Consider the following 19,815-nt stretch of genomic DNA (forward strand, 5'->3'; position numbering starts at 1 on the left):
GGCAGGATGAGAGCCCAGTGGGCTGGAGACCAGGGTGCTCTAATGGCACAGGCTACAAGTCAGGTCTTCACAGGAATTGCTCTGTGCCTGGAAAAGCTCTGGGAAACTCTTTTATAGTTTTTACAGCCCCAGTGTTTCCAGCTACCCCAAGCGACTGCATACTCCTAGATGAGTGTCAGTTCACTTTACATACTCAGTGCAAGAATACAGGTAGTATTTAATAAATGTTTGTTGAGCTGAACTCTATAACACCTCCACTGACCCTTTCAGGGAGAACTGCATCTTTAACTTTGCTCTCTTGATATTTAGTTCATTTCCTTAGCAAAGCACTTCCCACGTGTATTTTAGTTACATTTTTGAGCACTATCCTTCCCAGGCCACTTCACACTTTTTGTAGGAAGAGACTGTGTCCCACTCACCACAGCAGCATCTGTGCAAAGCACAGTGCCTGGCACATAGCGGACACTCAATAACGGTTGTTCTTTTCAATGAGTTATAAGAGGCAGACTTGAGGGAAAACATGGATGCTAGTTTAAAACAACTCTCTGTAAGCCAGTCCTATAATCCATGTCTAGCCCTACAGTCACCAGGCCAGCAAAACCAATCTTTCTGTTTCCAGGAAGCTAGGACTATCACCACAAAGTGATTCTGATCTGCTGATTTTTCTGGGAATGATGTCACAGTCTCCTCACAGACTTGTGGCTGTTAGAGCTGATCAATCTATGAGTGCTACAACAAAATAAGTAGGAGTCAGAAATGACAAACACCTCCTCTATGTCAACAGTCAGAACAGCATGAAGTTTCCAAGAGAAAAGGTATCTTGATTCCTAGTGGCCATTCTACAAAGAGGAAATAAATTGTCTGAGTTCAAAAACCTTACTCTCTTGCCCCAGAGCCTGAAAAACAGAACATATAACAGCTAAAACTGACAGCAATTTATGTTGTCTCCATTTCATCCTCCCACATCTTCCTCTTGGCAATGCTTTTATTCTTGGGCTGCTATTACCCTAAAATTGGAGGCTGAATGACAGCTGAGGGCAAGTAAGTAAGTGGTCTTGGGAGATATGACCTAGCACTATATGAATGTGAAGGACTATATTCTTTTTATTTTTATCAAATAAAAATCACTCCAAACAATCTGAAGCCTTTAAAATTTAACAGAATGATGCAGGGCCCTTGAAGGAATAATGAGATTACACACTGAGACACAGTGCTATGGCTGCAGATATGCTCTGAAGTGTGATCCCTTACTGCCATGAGTCAATGTGGGTCTTACATGATGAGAGAAGAAAAAGGAAGGTATCATGTCTTAAAGAAGAAAGAGCATGTTCAAAGACACAGAAGCATGAGACAGAATGGGTGTATGAGAAAATGTGCCTGAAGTATAGGGTGCAAAATGGGAAATCACTGAGAAGGAGATTGGGTCTGTGCTGAGAGACCCGGAATCCCACTGAGTATACAGAAAAAATGGTTTGCTATCATCCCCCATGCTGCCACCCAAGAGGAAGCTTCGTTTTCATCTCTCTTCTCACTAACTCCTCAGAGAAGCATCAAGGACAAGGGCACAGGATGGAGGGATGGGAACCAACCTAGAGTTATAAACCAGGCCATGCAAGATAGAGATAAAACCAGTATTGACAAGGAAAGCTGAGGTGAGGTAGATGTGCCTTTTCCTTCCCAAGGTTCAGGAGTCATAAGGCTGAGTGTGGGACCTTTGGAAGGAGGAGTGAAGAGATTATACCAGCAGAAAAGGGACAAGGGTTGGCCACTCTGTGAATGAGAATTAACTCTTGTCTCAGGGATGTAAGGCTCAAGAGAGTAGAGGAGCCAGCCTGAGAGTCAGAGAAGAAAAAATGGGAATATGGCTGTTTATTGTTTTTTCTAGGTTCTAAGTTCAGGGAGAGAAAGGAAGCCAAAAGATGACTTCTAGATTTTCCAGTCCAGTTCCCCAGGGGTACAAAAGGGACAGGGACTTGGGACAGAGCCTCTGTAAGCTGGCGGGTGAAAGTTTTCATTGTGCTGTTCCGTGCGGGAAGTGAGGAGCCTCTAGCAGCTTCCATCACTATCCAGCCCTATTGTGCTAGCCACCCTGGAACAATGAATGACATCAGAGAAAAGCCTACAGCCCTAACAAAAGGGAGCATCACTCCCTTCAAGCAACCAAGGTCATCTGGAGGCAGCTGTTTGCAGAGAATGGGTTGTTTGCCAGCTCTGATTTACAAAACCTCGGGGCAGCTCCAATAACCACATTTAGGTTCAGCTCAGTCAATATTTATTGTCCTCTACTTGATGCCAGGCTTTGTGCTGGACACTGAGGATACAGAAAAAATATGAGACATGGCCTCTACCCTGAGGAAGCTCATCATCTAGGAGGAGAAACAGTCATCAAAACAGGTGGTTAAAACAGAGCAGCAAGTCCTAGAATAGAGGAAGCACAAGGAACTCCAGCAGCTCATGGTAGGACAAGTAACCCAGTGCAGGCAATCAGTGGTTTCTCAGAAGCGGAGATTTGTTCTTCCCCTCCTCATTCTGCTTCCTCAATGGGATTTAGATGTTCAGAATGTATTAGCCAAGTGAAGAAGGAGAGCAGGTCTTCCAAGTAGACAGAAGAGCATGTGAGAGGTCTCAAAACAGTATGATGATTTGAGTATGGTATCCATGAGATGGGAGAGGATGATGGAGAGAAAGATGGGACAGATGGCATTAGACATGCCATTAAGCTTCCTTTTATAACAAGCCAAGGAGTGGGCCAGAGCATGGTATATACAGAAAATTATCTATGAGGGAGGATCCCAAGAAATTAGAAAAGACAAAAAACTCACACCCAAACAAAACTAATTTTATTTCCTGCTAAATTTATGTGAGACTTTTAGAAGGGGGATATCCCAAAATAAAACAACTCCAAGAACTTACTCTGAGGTGTCACAACTCAGAAAGTGTGTAAATCACTCCTTCTTCTGAATTTTAAATAGCACTTTGTATCTTCCTTTTAGCACTTGTCACTTTCTGCTTGGGAGCATAATTATTTGTGTCTTATCTCTAGTGGTTTATCAGCTCCCTGTGAGCATGAACCAGGTCTTGTTCATTCATACTATAAAATTTTATTGCAACTCAGTCTGAATAGGCAAGGCACCCCCAACAGTACATAATAGATGTTTGAAAAATGTATCATAGCATTATGGAGTTACATGATATCAGAGCTGAAAGACTCTTGAAGATATTCTAATTCAGAGTTTCTCAAACTTTGTGAAGAGTCTGACAAAAGCTATGGACTCTCTTCCCAGAAAAAGTCACACATAGAAAACATTTTATATATAATTTCAGGGCCTGCTATGCCCAAAGAGGTTAGGTTAACTTACCCCAAATCACGAAGCTAATAACTGGCAGAACCAAGCCTAGAACACAAGTTTCCTTGTTCCCAATTCAGTACTCTTCTCATCACAAAGGAACAATTTTAGTAGGGCTGTTTCCTGCTGGGAAGGTGCCTGATACAAGCCTCAGGTGTGGCAACATTCCTGTCATGAAATTCCTTGATATAAGGATGTTGCTCAGGAGAACGTGGCAAGTTTAGTGGCTTCTGAGGCCCAAATGCAGTGGTACCGGACCTCTGCCAGGGTGAGAGGCAATGGGAGATGTGTGGGGTTGCATGGGAGCATCAAACTAAGCCAAAGAACCAAAAGCGATGTTGAAATCTCTCCAAGTAGAACAGCAAAATCTTCCTAACTCTACTGTTTACAGGAAGTGATAGAATCGTGACTCAAAGCTAGACTGTCTGACTTTCAAGCCAGTTTTGTGTCCATCCCACTACAAAATCCTCTGCAAATGCAGAAAAAAATCTAACCACCACAGAAGCAATCCTTCAGCTGGAGCCAAAAAAATAGGCTCAATAATCTTACAATGTTTAGAAATAACTCCCAGTTATCTGTGATAATGGATTCAAGAAACACATACATATTTTAAATCTGTAAATACTGTAAAAATCAGCTATTTGGCTGAAAATGTTAATCCACCTCTATGTGCCACAAACCATTCATTCAACTGAACTGAACATATCATTTCCATTGTGAGGTCCATATTGAACTAAGTACTAAGAAGATATTTTCTTTAAGTGTCACAAATAATAAAACCAAATCATTTGCTTTTCACTGTGATAACCTGGCCTAGGGACAAGATTAGGAACTGGCAAAAACACCTCCACTCTGGATCATATCCAAACTAATTAACTGGAGAGGACTGAGGGACAACCCTCTATCCTTTCTAGCTCCAGTATAATCCAACCTATACACATCTGATCTTCGGGGTCTTTGTAAAAGCTGCACACTATCCTTTTCTAAAGGACCCCTGCCCCTTTTACCTCTTGTGCTTTAACTAGGTGCTTGTATCTTCCAATGCCATGCGTGGGCTGTGACCTGTAGTGCCGACTGATGCTCAGCAAAATGCCACCTAAAAGAGAGAAAATAAGACAAACCTGTTTCAAAGCTCCTCCAGGGACAGATAGATCATACATGAGGAGACAAATTCTCCATCGTGAAATGGAATATTTGGGGATAGTGAGCCTCTTGCTGGTTTAAAGAACCAGAGCTATTTCTTGATCCTGAGCTGACACTCGGTTTACCCCATTTTTCTCTCCGTTTGGCCCCTGGACTATATCTAATCCCCACCACCCATCTTTCACTGAGAAATTCTCTCCTGCTAGAGCCACTGGTGGTAGGGGGACAAAATACATTCTCACAGGGCTCTCATTTTCTCTGTTCCTCAACAGGTAATAATCCTTTTGAAGTTTTCCAATGAGGATTGTTCAGAGAAAGAGACAGGTGGCAAATACAACCAGGAAAAAGGACAATCACAGATTTCCACAGTTTTTTAAACTATCTAATTTGCTTTATTTGTGTTGATATGTAATAATCTCCAACAGACTTTGTTAAGTGAATAACAATAAAAACTAAAAACCTAAGGTACAGAACAGTGTGTATGTAAAAAATAGGATCTCTATACACATATTCACTGTGGTAGACCCAGAGATATGCCACCCAGATTCCCTTCAAAGAAGGACTTGCTGATATATACATATTCTCCTTTAATCCTCATTATTTTTATCTTCATTTACAAATAAAGAAACTGCAGCTCAAAAAAATAGGAATTGGCCAAGGTCAACCAGCAAGTAAAAGGCAGAACTGCAATTTAAACCCAGGTCTATGTGACTGAACAGCCTGTTCTCAGATGTGTTATAACATCTGAATTTCTGGAATACAAAATCTAGCTAGGGACTTTCCTGGTGGTCCAGTGGTTAAGAAACGACCTTCCAATGCAGGGGACGTGGGTTTGATCCCTGGTTGGGGAACTAAGATCCCACATGCCGCGGGGCAACTAAGCCCGCGCGCCACAACTACTGAGCCCTTGCACTCTGAAGCCCACGTGCCACAACTAGAGAGCCCACACACCACAACTAGAGAGAAGCCCACCCACCACAACGAAAGATCCCGCATGCCACAGCGAAGATCCCGCGTGCTGCAACTAAGACCCGATGCAGCCAAATTAAAAAAAAAAAAAAATCTAGCTAGACTTGATCGCTCCCATATGTGATATCAGCTCCTTATCTCTACCCTTCACTGGAACCAGCCCTACACAGCTCTGTTATGTCTGTCTGTCTCTCTTGCTTGTTTCCTACCTTCTGGAAAAGTACTAGTCCTAGGTTATGCTCCCTTTCCTCTCAGCTCCTGTGGTCCTGCATCTCCCCAGGGCCACCACTTTGTGGGGGGCTAAACACAAAATGGTGTGGAAAAGTCTAATGACATCAAGTGAAATGTTTCTTAAGCTTCTCTTTTCTAAAATGTGCTTCCAAGCAGGTCTGCTCTGTGCCAGGCCAATCAAGAACCGTGGCTTCAGAGACTTTCCCTATGTTTACAATCCACAGTATTTCATCAAGACAACCCTGGTATATCATAGATCACTTCCATGATGTGCAGTAGTCCGCATTTACTATTCTATGCCAACAACTGAATAGATACTGGGACAGTTACAAAGATGACTAAAATATACTACTTTCCCTAGAGACACTCAATGTGTACTGGGGAAGGATGATGGGAAAGCAGATAATTACCTTATAGTGTACAAAATACTTTAATGGAGATGAGAGCAAGGAACCTAGAGGAAAGAACAACTAACTCCACCTTAGGGGTGAGCGGGGAGAAGTGGAGGACGGTACAGGGGAATAGGTTCAGAGAGGTAACAGCTGCATTCTTTTTTTTTAAGTCCGTTTTCCCATCTTTTTTATTTATTTATTTATTTATTTGGCTGCATCGGGTCTTAGTTGCGACACGCAGGATTTTTGCTGCGGCACGCGGGATCTTTCATTGCAGCGCATGGGCTTCTCTCTAGTTGTGGCGCATAGGCTTAGTTGCCCCGCGACATGTGGGATCTTAGTTCCCCGACCAGGGATCGAACCCGTGTCCCCTGCATTGGAAGGCGGATTCTTAACCACTGGACCACCAGGGAAGTCCCAACAGCTGATTCTTGAAAGAGGAGTAAGAGTTTACCACGCATGGAAGAAGGAGGTATTTTTGGCAGAGGCTTCCAAAGAGCACTGAACATAACTGAGGTATCGTCTTGGCCACAGCCCCAGCTGACTCTTTGAGGCTTTAGTTTCCAGACTCTGCAACCTGGGGCCCCACCCAAAGAGCTGATATCCAAATCCCCTTGATTGGGTACACAATCATCCTCAGATCAGAGCCTTGAAAATTAATCCATCCAAAAAGATTTTATTATGACTTTAAAACATGACCTCCTAAAAAGCACTGAACTCTCCAAAGCATGTTTATTCATTCAACAAATATGTATTACTACCCACCGGGGTAGCCAGAAACAATTATACCCTCACAACCATGTGAATGGCACACACTAGAGCTGTGCAATGTACAACCAACCCAATATCCATGGCAGGCCTGGGTTGGTACCAGCCACTGCCCTAGATGCTGGAGCTGTAACAATGGGCAAAGACAAAGTCCCTGCAATACAGAATCTATGATCTAGTGGCGAGACAGTAATATCAATGCAGGTGATAAGGGCTACCTACAATAAGGGCTATATACATGAGAGAGGCACTAAGGCTGGACTTGTGGTGTCAGGAAAGGATTCTTAGAGCAGGTGGCTTTTAAGTAAAACCTGACAGATGACTAGGAGTTAGAGAGAACACAGTATGGGGAGGGGAAGACCCAGAGAGAGAATTTCAAGGCAGAGTATAAGCAGCAGGGTGACAAGAGATGAGCTTACAGAAACAGGCAAAAAGTTTAGGAAGGGCTTAATTATTCAGTACTTATGATGCAAAGAGGTGGAGATATAACAGGGGACAAGGCCAACAAAACTCTGCTTATGGAGCTTATAGTCTAGTAGGAGGGAATAGTCACAAAATAAATATGAAATTACAAATTGTGATGAATGATAAAAAGCGCTATGGCAATACAATCAGTGGATCTATTTTAGATTGGAATATCAGGAAAGGCCTCTAAAAAAAAATGACATGTGAACTGAAACCAGATTTCAGAGAAAAATAGTAATAGTGGTTATCCCCAGGGAGAAGTGGCTAGACGGCAGGAGAGAGACTTACTGTTGACTTTATACTCTTGTATCATTTAAAACTTGTTCCATGTACATGCATTATCTACTCAAATAAATAAATAAAATAAATTGAGACCTGAAAGGCAGATAGGAGTTTATTAGGTAAAAAGATAGAGAATGAATGTTCCAGGCAGAGGGAATAGCGTGTGCAAGGGCCCCAGAGGGGCACACAGATTGGCACATTCAAGGAACAAAAAGACTGTCCATGTGGCTGAAGTAAAGCGAGAGGGGCTGAGTGCACCAGAGATTAGGGCAGTGGATTGGAACCCACCACTTTGAGCCATGTTAAGGGTTTGGATTTCATGCTGAACAACAGAGAAATTATATGTCTAATGTGTTTTTAAAAGATCACTTTGGTTGTTGTGGGTGGAAAGTGGTGGGAGGGGGAATGTGGATGGAAGTTCAAGCAAAGATGCAAGTAGTATCCTTGGCTGAGTTGTTGTTGTTAGTCTTCCTGTATCCACACCCCCCTCTCTATTCCATCCTCTAAAGCTGACAAATTAATCCTTCTAAAACACAAACCTAATCATGTTATTCTCTTTCATTAATTCAACCATTTATTCACTGCACACACACAATTTTTAAAAAGGACTTACTCTGTGCCAGGCACTGTATCAGGCACTACAGTAACACCAATAAATGAGACAAGGAAGGTCCTTGCTATATTTCAAAATGTTTGATGATTTTCCACTGCCTGAAGTTCATACTCCTTAGGCAAGCATTTAAGAGTCTCAATTTTATAATCTAGTTCCAACCACTTCACGTCCTCACTCTCCATCCTCCAGACTTTTAAAACCTTGCTTCTCAGCCACAGAGCTACACTTGCCATTCTGTATAAACCATGCAGTTCTCATGCCTCTGTGAGGTGCTGGGCTGTCCCCCATGCTGGGACTGCACCTCTCTGACTGGTGATATCCTTCACAGCCTCCATGGCCAGCTTAAATGTCGTCTCTGTGCTGCCCTAAACATACAAACATCATCAAGAGTTTACAGTTGCAGCTCTCCCATGCCTCCATTATATAGTAAAATATTTTGTGTAAATTAAAAAACAGCAACAACCCAGGCACTCGTCACCATCTTTAAGTACACAGAAACTCAATCACCCACCAGTGGTTTCAAGTAGCAGAACCAAAAGTGATCTTTGAGATGATGACACATCTCAGGTGAAAATGCCACAAATGCTTGCCTCAGCCTCTAATCTCCTGGAATTCCTTGGCAAGGAGGCATTTTCAAATTTAGTTTGGGGCAATTCCTATAATTAGAGCAGCTGGTTAATTAAGAAGCTGGTTCAAACTACTGTTAAATTAACCCTTTTCCCTCTTTTTTTTTTTTTTTAATTAATTAATTAATTTATTTATTTTTGGCTGTGTTGGGTCTTCGTTTCTGTGCGAGGGCTTTCTCTAGTTGTGGAGAGCGGGGGCCACTCCTCATCGCGGTGCGCGGGCCTTTCACTGTCGCGGCCTCTCTTGTTGCGGAGCACAGGCTCCAGACGCGCAGGCTCAGTTGTTGTGGCTCACGGGCCTAGTTGCTCCGCGGCATGTGGGATCTTCCCAGACCAGGGCTCGAACCCACGTCCCCTGCATTGGCAGGCAGAGTCTCAACCACTGCGCCACCAGGGAAGCCCCCCTTTCCCTCTTAAATGAAAGGTTTTTGGTCAAATTACCAGTGGTTAAACTGCTTAATTAGCCAGTTGTTTTAATTATAAAATTTACAAGTTTGAAAGCCTCTGATTTCCATTAAGTTCAACTGAATTTCTTCCCCTGCTTGTGTCATTAAGCTGGTTTCCTGCTGTCATATTAACATTGCAGCCTCCTGAGAGAAAAGGCAACTCTTTTCGTTGAAGAAGATACAAAACCCCATGATTTCAAAAGGAGGCTTTGAAAATCTTTCAATTAGTACAATTATAGAATGTAATCATGTATTGACTTCTCCCACAACACATCCCTTCCCTTTATATATGCCAGAGCCAACTGTCCTTCAGTGTCCTTGTTTACTAAACTGGGAACTAAACCCATCCAGGATGGGGATAAACAACTTCATTTTAATTATTTCTCCTTCAAAATTGGAACAAGCGTTTTGGCAGGGCTATGCAGGAGGGAACGAGGAAAAAGCTGGGGTAACCCCAGCCAAGAGTCTAATTACAGGATATCTTCTCCGTCCAATACACATTGCTGAAGGGCAGATACACCCCAGCACATGGCAAATGGTATGTGCTCAGTAAGTGTTGGGGTGTTTTTGTTTGCTTGTTTTGTTTTGAAATTCTAGAGATAGTTTACCAAGACAATCTGCAATGATTTGGCCCTGGCAGCTACCCACTTTTTTCAAAATCTCTTTTCAAACTTCTTTCAGTTTTTCTAATTACACCGAACTATTTGGACTTGAATGTACCATGTTTTTTTTTTTAAATAAATTTATTTCATTTATTTATTTATTTATTTATGGCTGTGTTGGGTTTGCATTGCTGCGTGTGGGCTTCCTCTAGTTGCAGCGAGCGTGGGCTACTCTTCTTTTTGTGATGCGCGGGCTTCATTGCGGTGGCTTCTCCTGTTGCGGAGCACGAGCTCTAGGCACGCGGGCTCCAACAGTTGTAGCATGCGGGCTCAGTAGTTGTGGCTCGCGGGCTCTAGAGTGCAGGCTCAGTAGTTGTGGTGCACGGGCTTAGGTGCTCTGCAGCATGTGGGATCTTCCCGGACCAGGGCTCGAACCTGTGTCCCCTGAATTGGCAGGCGGATTCTTAACCACTGCACCACCAGGGAAGTCCCGAATGTACCATGTTTTGATGACTCCACCTTTTTGCTCATGCTATAATAAGAAGAGTCTGAGTTCCCTTCATTTAACCTCTTTAGACCTCTTTATATATTTACTTCTACCTCTCCATGTACGTTTAAATCAGTAAGAAAAAGATGGTCACTACAATGAGACCCATCCCTTAGAGAGAGCAGCTGGGATGGTACCCAGGGCCCACAGAGAGTATGATGTGTAAAGGTAGGAACAGGACACTGCTTCCTACTCTTCTTTTCCGAACACCATTATAATTCAATTTTGAAATTTCTGACTTTAAAGAAATCTCAAAGACCCATGAAAAATGCCAACAAAGCTGTGTCCTTTCAAAGAGAATTACCTTGGCATGCTGATATTGGTGAGTTACCCTGGGCCTTGGAGCCTTCTAGGCACTGTGATTCCACAATTGAAATGGGCAAAGGAAAGGATAAATGGCCAGTAAATGTATGAAAATATGTTCAACCAACTAGTAATCAAAGACATGCAAATTACAAATACAAGGGATGGCATTTTTAAACTTATTAATATTAGCAAATATTAAAAAAATAACAATGTTGATGAGTGTATAAAAAGGGATTCTCAAATACCAAAAAAACTATAAAATGGTACAATCTTTCTGAAGAGCAATTTGGCAATACACATCAATAGCTTTAAAAATGTGCATTTTGGGACTTCCCTGGTGGCAAAGTGGTTAAGAATCTGCCTGCCAATGCAGGGGACACGGGCTCGATCCCTGGTCCGGGAAGATCCCACATGCTGCGGAGCAACTAAGCCCGCACGCTGCAACTACTGAGCCCACATGCCACAACTAATGAGCCTGTGTGCTGCAACTACTGAAGCTTGCATGCCTAGAGCCCGTGCTAGGCAACAAGAGAAGCCACCACAATCAGAAGCTCACGCACCGCAACGAAGAGTAGCCCCCGCTCGCCACAACTAGAGAAAGCCTGCATGCAGCAACAAAGACCCAGTGCAGCCAAAAAAAACATTAAAATGTGCATTTCCTTTGACCCAACAATTAGACTTTTAGAAATATATCCTATGTAAATAATCACACAAGGGCACAAATACTAATGTACAAGGATGTTTATCATAGTGTTGTTTACATTGCAAAATTTTGGAGACAACTTAAATTTCTCCAAATAGGAAGCTGTTTGAGTAAATTGTTATTGTCCTTACCTCTCTTTTCAAAAGGATCTTTTATTCAATTGGATTTTTTTCAACTGCATTTAACATGCCCCATTTAATCCAGTTTCAAAAGCAAAATAAAACAAAAAACTACCTCAGAATCAGATACTAAAATATACCTCAAAACTACAGTAACCAATAGTATTAAAACAGCTTGGTACTGGTATCAAATATACAGACAGATCTATAAAACAATACTAAGTTACAATACAGTAGTTCTAGATCCATATGGAAACTTAGTATATGATAAAGTGACATTCTCAAATCTATGGGGCAAAGATGGATGTTTCAATAAATGTTAAAACAACTGGCTATGGGACTTCCCTGGCGGTGCAGTGGTTAAGAATCCACCTGCTAATCCAGGGGACACGGGTTTGAGCCCTGGTCCGGGAAGATCCCACATGCCGCAGAGCACCTAAGCCCATGCACCACAACTACTGAGCCTGTGCTCTAGAGCCCACGAGCCACAACTACTGAGCCCACATGCCACAACTACTGAAGCCCGTGTGCCTAGAGCCCATGCTCCGCAACAAAGAATAGCCCCCTCACGCCGCAACTAGAGAAAGCCCACGCATAGCAACAAAGACCCAACACAGCGAAAAATAAATAAATAAATAAAATAAATTTTAAAAAATTTCATTAAAAAAAAAGAACTATATAAAAAGTTCTTACAAATCAAAAATGAAAAAGCAAACAATTCAAAAGAAAAATGGGCAAAAATTATATGCAGGCAGTTCACAAGAAAAGAAATACAAATGGCCAAAGAAATATGAAAAGATGACAAACTTTCTCAAGAAATGCAAATTATATGAGACATAATTTTCACCAGCGAATAAGTAAGATGTTTTGTAAAACCCAGTTTTGGCCAGAAAATAGAAATGTCAATTAATACAACTTCTCTGAAGGGCAATCTGACAATACTTACCAAAATTTTCAACTGACAACCCATTGACTCAGCAATTTCAATTCGAAGAATTTATCTTACAAATGTACAGAACAAGTTTATAAAGATGTATAGAAACAATTGTTGCAGCATTTTTTGAAATAACAAAAACTAAAAACATCCTAAATGTCTAGCATTATAACATATATGTTCATATATGCATAAAACTTTCCTGAAAAATATACAAGAAACTGCTATCAATGCATACCACTGAGGAGTGAGACTAGGTGGGAAATAGAAAAAAATTCAATCTTTTATCATACACCCTTTTGTCAATTTATATTTATTTTGACCATTTGCATGCTTTTATAATTTTTAACAGTTGATAATTTTAATATATTTTTAAAACCTTCCTCGGAATACATACCAGTTCAAAATGAACTTTTTCTCTGGTTATGGGATAAGGGATGATACCAAGAGTAGGGAATAAATGGGACTTGAACATAATCCTTATTTTTTAATATACAAGAAAAAAATTGAAAGTCTAACAAAATGTTAATAATTGCCAAATCTGGGTTTATTTGACATACCACCCTTTTCACTTTTTTATAACTTTTTATATCTTTCAAAATTAAAAGTATAATTAAGAGAAAAATAACCATCAAAAAAAATCTTTCCTTAACCCCACATCCCTCTCCAGCTCCTGCCAATCCTCTCTCCTCCCATTCAAAGACAAACTTCTTAAACGTACTGTCTGTAATAGCTTTCTCTAACTCCTGAACTCCCATTCACCTGTCAATGCAGTTGATTTCCACAACAGACCTCACCACACCCACACAGATACTACTCTCCCTAAGGTCACCTCTATGTTGTCGAAACCAAGGAACATTGTTAGTTCATGTCTTTTGCGATCCCCTCTCAGAAGCACACAGCTGAAACTGTAACGTGGTTAACCACTCTTTCCTTCCTGAAACACTCTCCTTTTGGCTGCCATGAAACTATACTAACCTGGTGTTCTCCTACCACGTTGGCCTCCCTTTTCAAGCTCATGAGCCATATCTTGCACCCTCTACCCAATTTTTTAATGTTGGAGTTCCTCAGGGCCTGATCCTTGGGCCTCTTCTCTACTTGTTCTCCTCAGGTAGTCTCATTCATTCCCAAGACTTCAATTAAAATCAACAATATGATGACTTCCAAATTCACAGTTTCAACCCAGACCTATATTTTGAGCTCAAGATCAGTGTCTCCAATGGACTACTTAGTATATCTTCCTCACAAGCACTCCAGCTCAACATGTTCAAAACCAGACTCAGGTTCTTACCCTACAAGTTGTTCCATTTAAGGCGTATATTCAAAATAATTATGTAGATATTTATTTATTTATTATAGTAGAAACATGTTCACCATAGATTAAGTAGGAAAAAAAGATTATGAAGCATTATATATAATTTGTTCCCATTACTGCAAGACAAAAATACATACACACACACACACACACACACGCACGCACACGCACACAAAGAGAGAAAGAAATGCCTAGAAAAAGGCCTGGTAGGATATACACCAGAATGTTAAGCAATAATCTCTGGATGGTAGGATTACAAGTGATTTTTATTTTCTTCATCTCCTTCAGCTTCTTCGTGTGTGTATTGTGCATGTGTGTGTGTGTGTGTGTGTGTGTGTGTGTGTGTGTGTTTATTTTCCATATTCTCTAAAATGGCTGCTTTTCACTTTTATGATCAGATTTTCTTAGTTTTTTTTTTTTCCTCTCCTGATAGGATGCAATATGAAGTTCAGAGCATCAGTTATTAAGTTTTCTTGCTAAAATTGTTTAACTTGAATCTAGAAAAGCTTTTAGACATAACTTCTAGTTTGCAGGAAAGGAACAGAAGAACATATTATAAACATACCGCACAGAAATAATCAAATTAAAAAGGGAGGAAATTTTATAAGTCAAATGGTCTAGCCTAATCAAAAAGCAACTGTTGTAGAAATAAAATAGTGAAAGATCTGTTCTGCATTAAAGGTGACATCATAGCAAAATGCAAAGCATGAACCATCATTGGCTCTTGGTTATAAACAACTCCATAAAAGACTTTTGGGGGACAACTGAGGAAATGGATAGAGTATTAGATGACACTGGGGCATTATTATTAATTTTCTTCAGGGAGATAATGCTTTTGTGGTTCTTTAATAGAATGTAGAGAATATCCTTGTTTCTAGAAATGCATGCTTAAGTATTCAGGGGTGAAGTATCATAACACCTGATCAAGAAAGCTAACATGGGTGCGCGCACCGGCGGGCCGCCGTGCCTGGGCCCTAACTCGCTCCCCGTCCTCCCTGCTCCCCAGGCCAGTCGGCCGCAGCCATGGCGCCCAGCTGTAATGATATGATCCTGAAGCCCCACTTCCACAAGAACTGGCAGCGGCGCGTGGCCACGTGGTTCAACCAGCTGGCACGCAAGATCCGCAGGAAGCCCTCAGCCCCCAAGAAGGGAGACAGCTCTGCTGCAAAGCTCAAATTGGCCATCCAGCTGACCGGACCAGTCATGCCCATACGGAACATCTACAAGAAGGAGAAGGCCAGAGTCATCACAGAGGAGGAGAAGAACTTCAAGGCCTTTGCCAGTCTCCACATGGCCTGCGCCAATGCCTGGCTCTTTGGCATCTGGGCAAAAAGGGCCAAGGAAGCTGCAGAACAGGATGTTGAAAGGAAAAAATAAAGTGCTGTTGGCAACTTGTTATTAAAAAAAAAAAAAAAAAAAAAAGAAAGCTAATATGACAAAATGTTAACAACAGTTGAATCTAAGTAATGGGTATAGAAGTGTTCATTATATTATTCTTCTGGGAAAAAATTATTTCTTATAACACTGTAAGGTTCCAAATGGCAAGGACTATATCATCTTAATTTTGTACCCCCAGCACCTAAAACACAGCCTGGTCCAATAAATGTTTGTTGAGAGAATGAATAAATAAAAAGAAGCACATATTTTGAGAAGCTGGGCTTTAGGCCTGGTAGAAGTGGTGATTCTCTACACATTGCCACCATCTTCTGAAATAATTAATGGATGTAAAGCTTCTTATGCACTGCATGGCACATACTAGGCACTCAGTAAATGTTAGTTCCCTTCCTTGCTCCCATTCCTTTATTTCTGATACTTTTTTTTTTTTTTGGCCACACCACGTGGCTTGCAGGATCTTAGTTCCCCGACCAGGGATCGAACCCATGCCCCCTACAGTGGAAGTGCAGAGTCCTAACCACTGGACCACCAGGGAATTCCCTGTTTCTGATACTCTTCACTCAAAAAACAGATGTCATTACTATCCAATGGCTGCTTTGAAATTTGTCACATAATAGACAAAGCAAAAATGGCAAATAATAGGGTTGAAACAGATTGAAATTCATTGAGTTAACCAGATTGAATGAACATTCATTTTGGATAAAATACTGGAAGAAAAGCCTTAGCCTTGTAGATAATGGACATGAAAGGTCTGAAATAGTAGCAAGAATAATAATAATACTAACTTTTTTTGAGCACTTTATATGTTTTATCTCACTGAATCTTCAAATAATTCACTGTAGTTTGTACTATAATTCCCCTCATTTTTTAAAGTGAGGAAACCAAGCTATGGAGAGGTACTTAAAAGTCACAGAATAGTATGTGGTAGAGTTGGAATCCAAACTTACTACAGAACTCTTGCTCTTAACCCACTACTTTATGTTCTTGCCCTTTGTCCTGTTCCATGTGAGGAGTAGGATTTGGTCCCAGGCACTCTTCTCAAAGATATGTTAAGCATCTTTTTAGACAAAATTATTATAGTGTTAGAGGGTCACTTAAAGCAGGAAGACTACATCAGGAAATAACTGTTTACCTGCAGAACAGAGAGGATTCTCTCCTGATGTTCTGAACCTAAAAAGAGGAAGAAAGTATGTTGAATACAATTAGATACCCACATCTATTTGCAAAGCTACCAAAACTTGTATGCTCCTCATTAGTATATATCAATGCTACATATTTCCTTATTTCCTCCTTCTCTTCTTTCCATAAACATTATTAAGTACTTACTGTGGGTCAGTCTGTTAGGTCCTGAGGATGCAAAAGTAAGTAAAATGTCTCTATCTATGGTCTAGTTGGGAGAGAGATATGTAAACAGATGCGAGCCACAATACAGTGCTGATCCAGAACAAAAACATGTACAAGATTTGGTGGAATACAAAGGAAAGCGTGCTCATTTCACCAGAGGGGTGAAACTATCTGAAATGAGGTTTTAAAAATTAAGAACTATTCTCGATTATTTAGCCCCACAGGAAAAGCATTCTAGGCAGAGGTATGAAAGTAGTATATCTGGGGAACAGCAAGCAGGTGGATGTGAGTGGCACTTAAGCAGCAGGGAAGCGGGCAGGGTAAAAGAGGTAATCAGGAGTCAGGTTATGAAAACCTCAAACACTGTGCTAAGGAGTTTTGTCTTTACTCTGTGTAGGCAGTGGGAAGCTCCTGGCAGTTTAATCACAAAAGTGATATGATCAAGTTTAAGTTTTAGAAAGTTAACCCTGGCAATAGGTGAGCAATGAATAGGAAGACGTGAAACTGAGGGAAGAGAACCAGTGAAGTGGTTCTTGCAATAGCCTTGCATTATTAGAACATATTTCAAAAGCAAGGCTGACAGGATTTATTTAAGAATTAGATGTAGAGTGAGAGAAACAACAGTGTCAAGGATGATTCCAAGGATTTCGTCCTGAGCGACTAGATGAATGGAGCTGTCATTTAGTGAGAATGGGGAAGGAGTAAGTTGGCAGGGGAGTTAATGCTTGAGATGCTTAGTAAACATGTAAGTGGAGATGATGAAAGAAGAATGCTGTGTGAACTACCTAGTGGAATGCAAATATTAGCTATATTTTTACTGTTATTAATATCCTTACCTCAAGAGGGAAAAGGCTTGCTTAAAAATGGTATCATTCCTCAGAGACAGCGCCTACAGCAAAACAGCCACGTTAGAACAATTGTAAGAATTCACAGATATCCAAGTACCTCTTCACAGAGAGGCTAGAAACCCATAGTACACAAACCAAAACAGAACCAAAGTCTCTTATCTAGCAAAGAAACTGCCCTACAGTTAATACCAAACATGCAGGCAAACCAAGGCCATCTTCTTTCCTATTCTACCCACTACAGAAAATGCTCGAAAAACAGCAGCCCAACCACCCCGCACATCTTCGGTTGCTTTTTTTTCACCCTATTTCCCCTTTCTAATTTGATTTATATTTTCTTTTTTTAAAATACTTATTTATCTTATTTATTTATTCATTTTCTTGGCTGCGTCGAGTCTTAGTTACAGCATGCGGGATCTTTCGTTGCAGCATGCGGACTTCTCTCTAGTTGTGGCGCGGGAGCTTCTCTCTCGTTGTGGCATGCAGGTTTTCTCTCTCTAGTTGTGGCACACAGGCTCCAGGGTGCATGGGCTCTGTAGTTTGTGGCACATGAGCTCTGTAGTTGTGGCGCGTGGGCTTAGTTGCCCCACAGCATGTGGGATCTTAGTTCCCCGACCAGGGATTGAACCTGCGTCCCCTACATTGGAAGGTGCATTCTTTACCACTGGACAACCAGGGGAGTCCCTGATTTATATTTTCTAATATCAATCAACAACTATTATGTACGTGTCAAGCACAGTCGCCATGCAAGGGACTTTCTGAACTCTTCCCTAATTCTCAAAACACTGCAAGGCAATTTTACAGGTGAGGCAACTGAGGCCCATAAAAATTATATTCCAAGAAATTATAGCTAATAAGTGGCTAAGAGGACTGTTTTACTCCAAAGACTATGCCTCTATCACACCACACTCTCTTAATAATAATAATAATAATAATAATAATAATAATAATAATAATAATAATGATAATATACCAACATGAACAAAACAATAATAATGAGAGGAGGCAGTTGCAGTGGCAGCTTCCCCCACTCCCCACAATCTTACCCCCAACAACCCAGTTATTTTAATCTCACTCTGCCCTGCTGGCACCCACTCAAAAGATCACTGCTATAGGTTTACTAAGGGAGTGCTTAACACAGAGGAGTTCTTTTTATAAAGTAACTAGATAATAAATAATAAATGCCCTTAAGGTCCCATAACACAAACAGAAAATCCTGTCCACTATGAGGAACAATTTCAGTTCCTTCAACATTTACGTGTTAAAAGCCTATTATGTGTAAAAGCCTTCAGACACAAAGGAAAGTCTGAGAAACTGTCATAGACAAGAGGAGCCTAAGCAGACATGATGACTAAATGTAATATAATATACTGGATGGGATCCTACCTAGAACAGAAAAAGGACACTGGATTTTAAAAAATGAAAGAAATATGAATAAAGTATGGACTTAATAATAATATATCAATATCAGTTCATTAATTATGAAAAACGTACCATACTAATGTAAGATAATAATAGGGAAAACTGGATATGAAGTATATGGGAATTCTTTGTACTATCTTTGCAACTTTTCTGTAATTCTAAAACTGTTCTAAATTTTATTTTTTAAAAGCCTATTATGGGGACCTCCCTGGTGGTCCAGTGGGTAGGACTCTGCACTCCCAATGCAGGGGGCCTGGGTCCGATCCCTGGCTGGGGAACTAGATCCTGCACGCATGCCGCATCTAAGAGTTTGCATGCCGCAACTAAGAGTCCACATACCACAACTAGGAAGGCTGCATGCCACAACTAAGAAGCCTGCATGCCACAACTAAGAGCCCGCATGCTGCAACTAAGACCTGGCGCAGCCAAAATAAGTAAATAAATAAATAAATATTTTTTTAAAATTAAGAAAAAAAAGCCTGGACTTCCCTGATGGCGCAGTGGTTAAGAATCCGCCTGCCAATGCAGGGGACACGGGTTCGATCCCAGGTCCAGGAAGATCCCACATGCCGCAGAGCAACTAAGCCCGTGAACCACAACTACCGAGCCTGCGCTCTACAGTCTGCGAGCTACAACCACTAAGACCGCACACCACAACTACTGAAGCCCGTGTGCTCTAGAGCCCATGCGCTGCAACTACTGAGCCCACGTGTTAGAGCCTGTGCTCCACAACAAGAGAAGTCACCACAACGAGAAGCCCGCACACCGCAACGAAGAGTAGCCCCCGCTCGCCACAACTAGAGAAAGCCCATGCACAGCAACGAAGACCCAACGAGGCCAAAAATAAATAAAGTTTTAAAAAATAAAAATAAAAATTTTAAAAAGCCTATTATGTGTCAACTACTGTGCTGAATATGAAACGGACTGTAAAAACAAAATATAACAACATGAATGAACTTGGAAACATTATGCTAAATAAAAGAAGCCAGTCACAAAGGGCC

General features: G+C 41.1%; 1 protein-coding gene and 1 pseudogene across 1 annotated transcript in view; one reads left to right on the top strand and one right to left on the bottom strand.

The window, feature by feature from the left end:
* MRPL48 (mitochondrial ribosomal protein L48) overlaps window positions 1-19,815 on the bottom strand; it is a 50,075-nt gene that overhangs the window by 22,550 nt on the left and 7,710 nt on the right. The window contains exons 2-4 of the mRNA XM_068554853.1: window positions 17,384-17,436; window positions 16,336-16,373; window positions 4,355-4,443 (exon numbers count right to left, since the gene is read on the bottom strand). Coding sequence (XP_068410954.1) covers window positions 4,355-4,443; window positions 16,336-16,373; window positions 17,384-17,436 — 180 coding nt within the window. The remainder of the gene's footprint in view (window positions 1-4,354; window positions 4,444-16,335; window positions 16,374-17,383; window positions 17,437-19,815) is intronic.
* LOC137772384 (large ribosomal subunit protein eL13 pseudogene) lies at window positions 14,832-15,216 on the top strand (annotated as a pseudogene).

Source organism: Eschrichtius robustus, chromosome 11 (assembly GCF_028021215.1).
Source record: "Eschrichtius robustus isolate mEscRob2 chromosome 11, mEscRob2.pri, whole genome shotgun sequence".
Taxonomy (NCBI): domain Eukaryota; kingdom Metazoa; phylum Chordata; class Mammalia; order Artiodactyla; family Eschrichtiidae; genus Eschrichtius; species Eschrichtius robustus.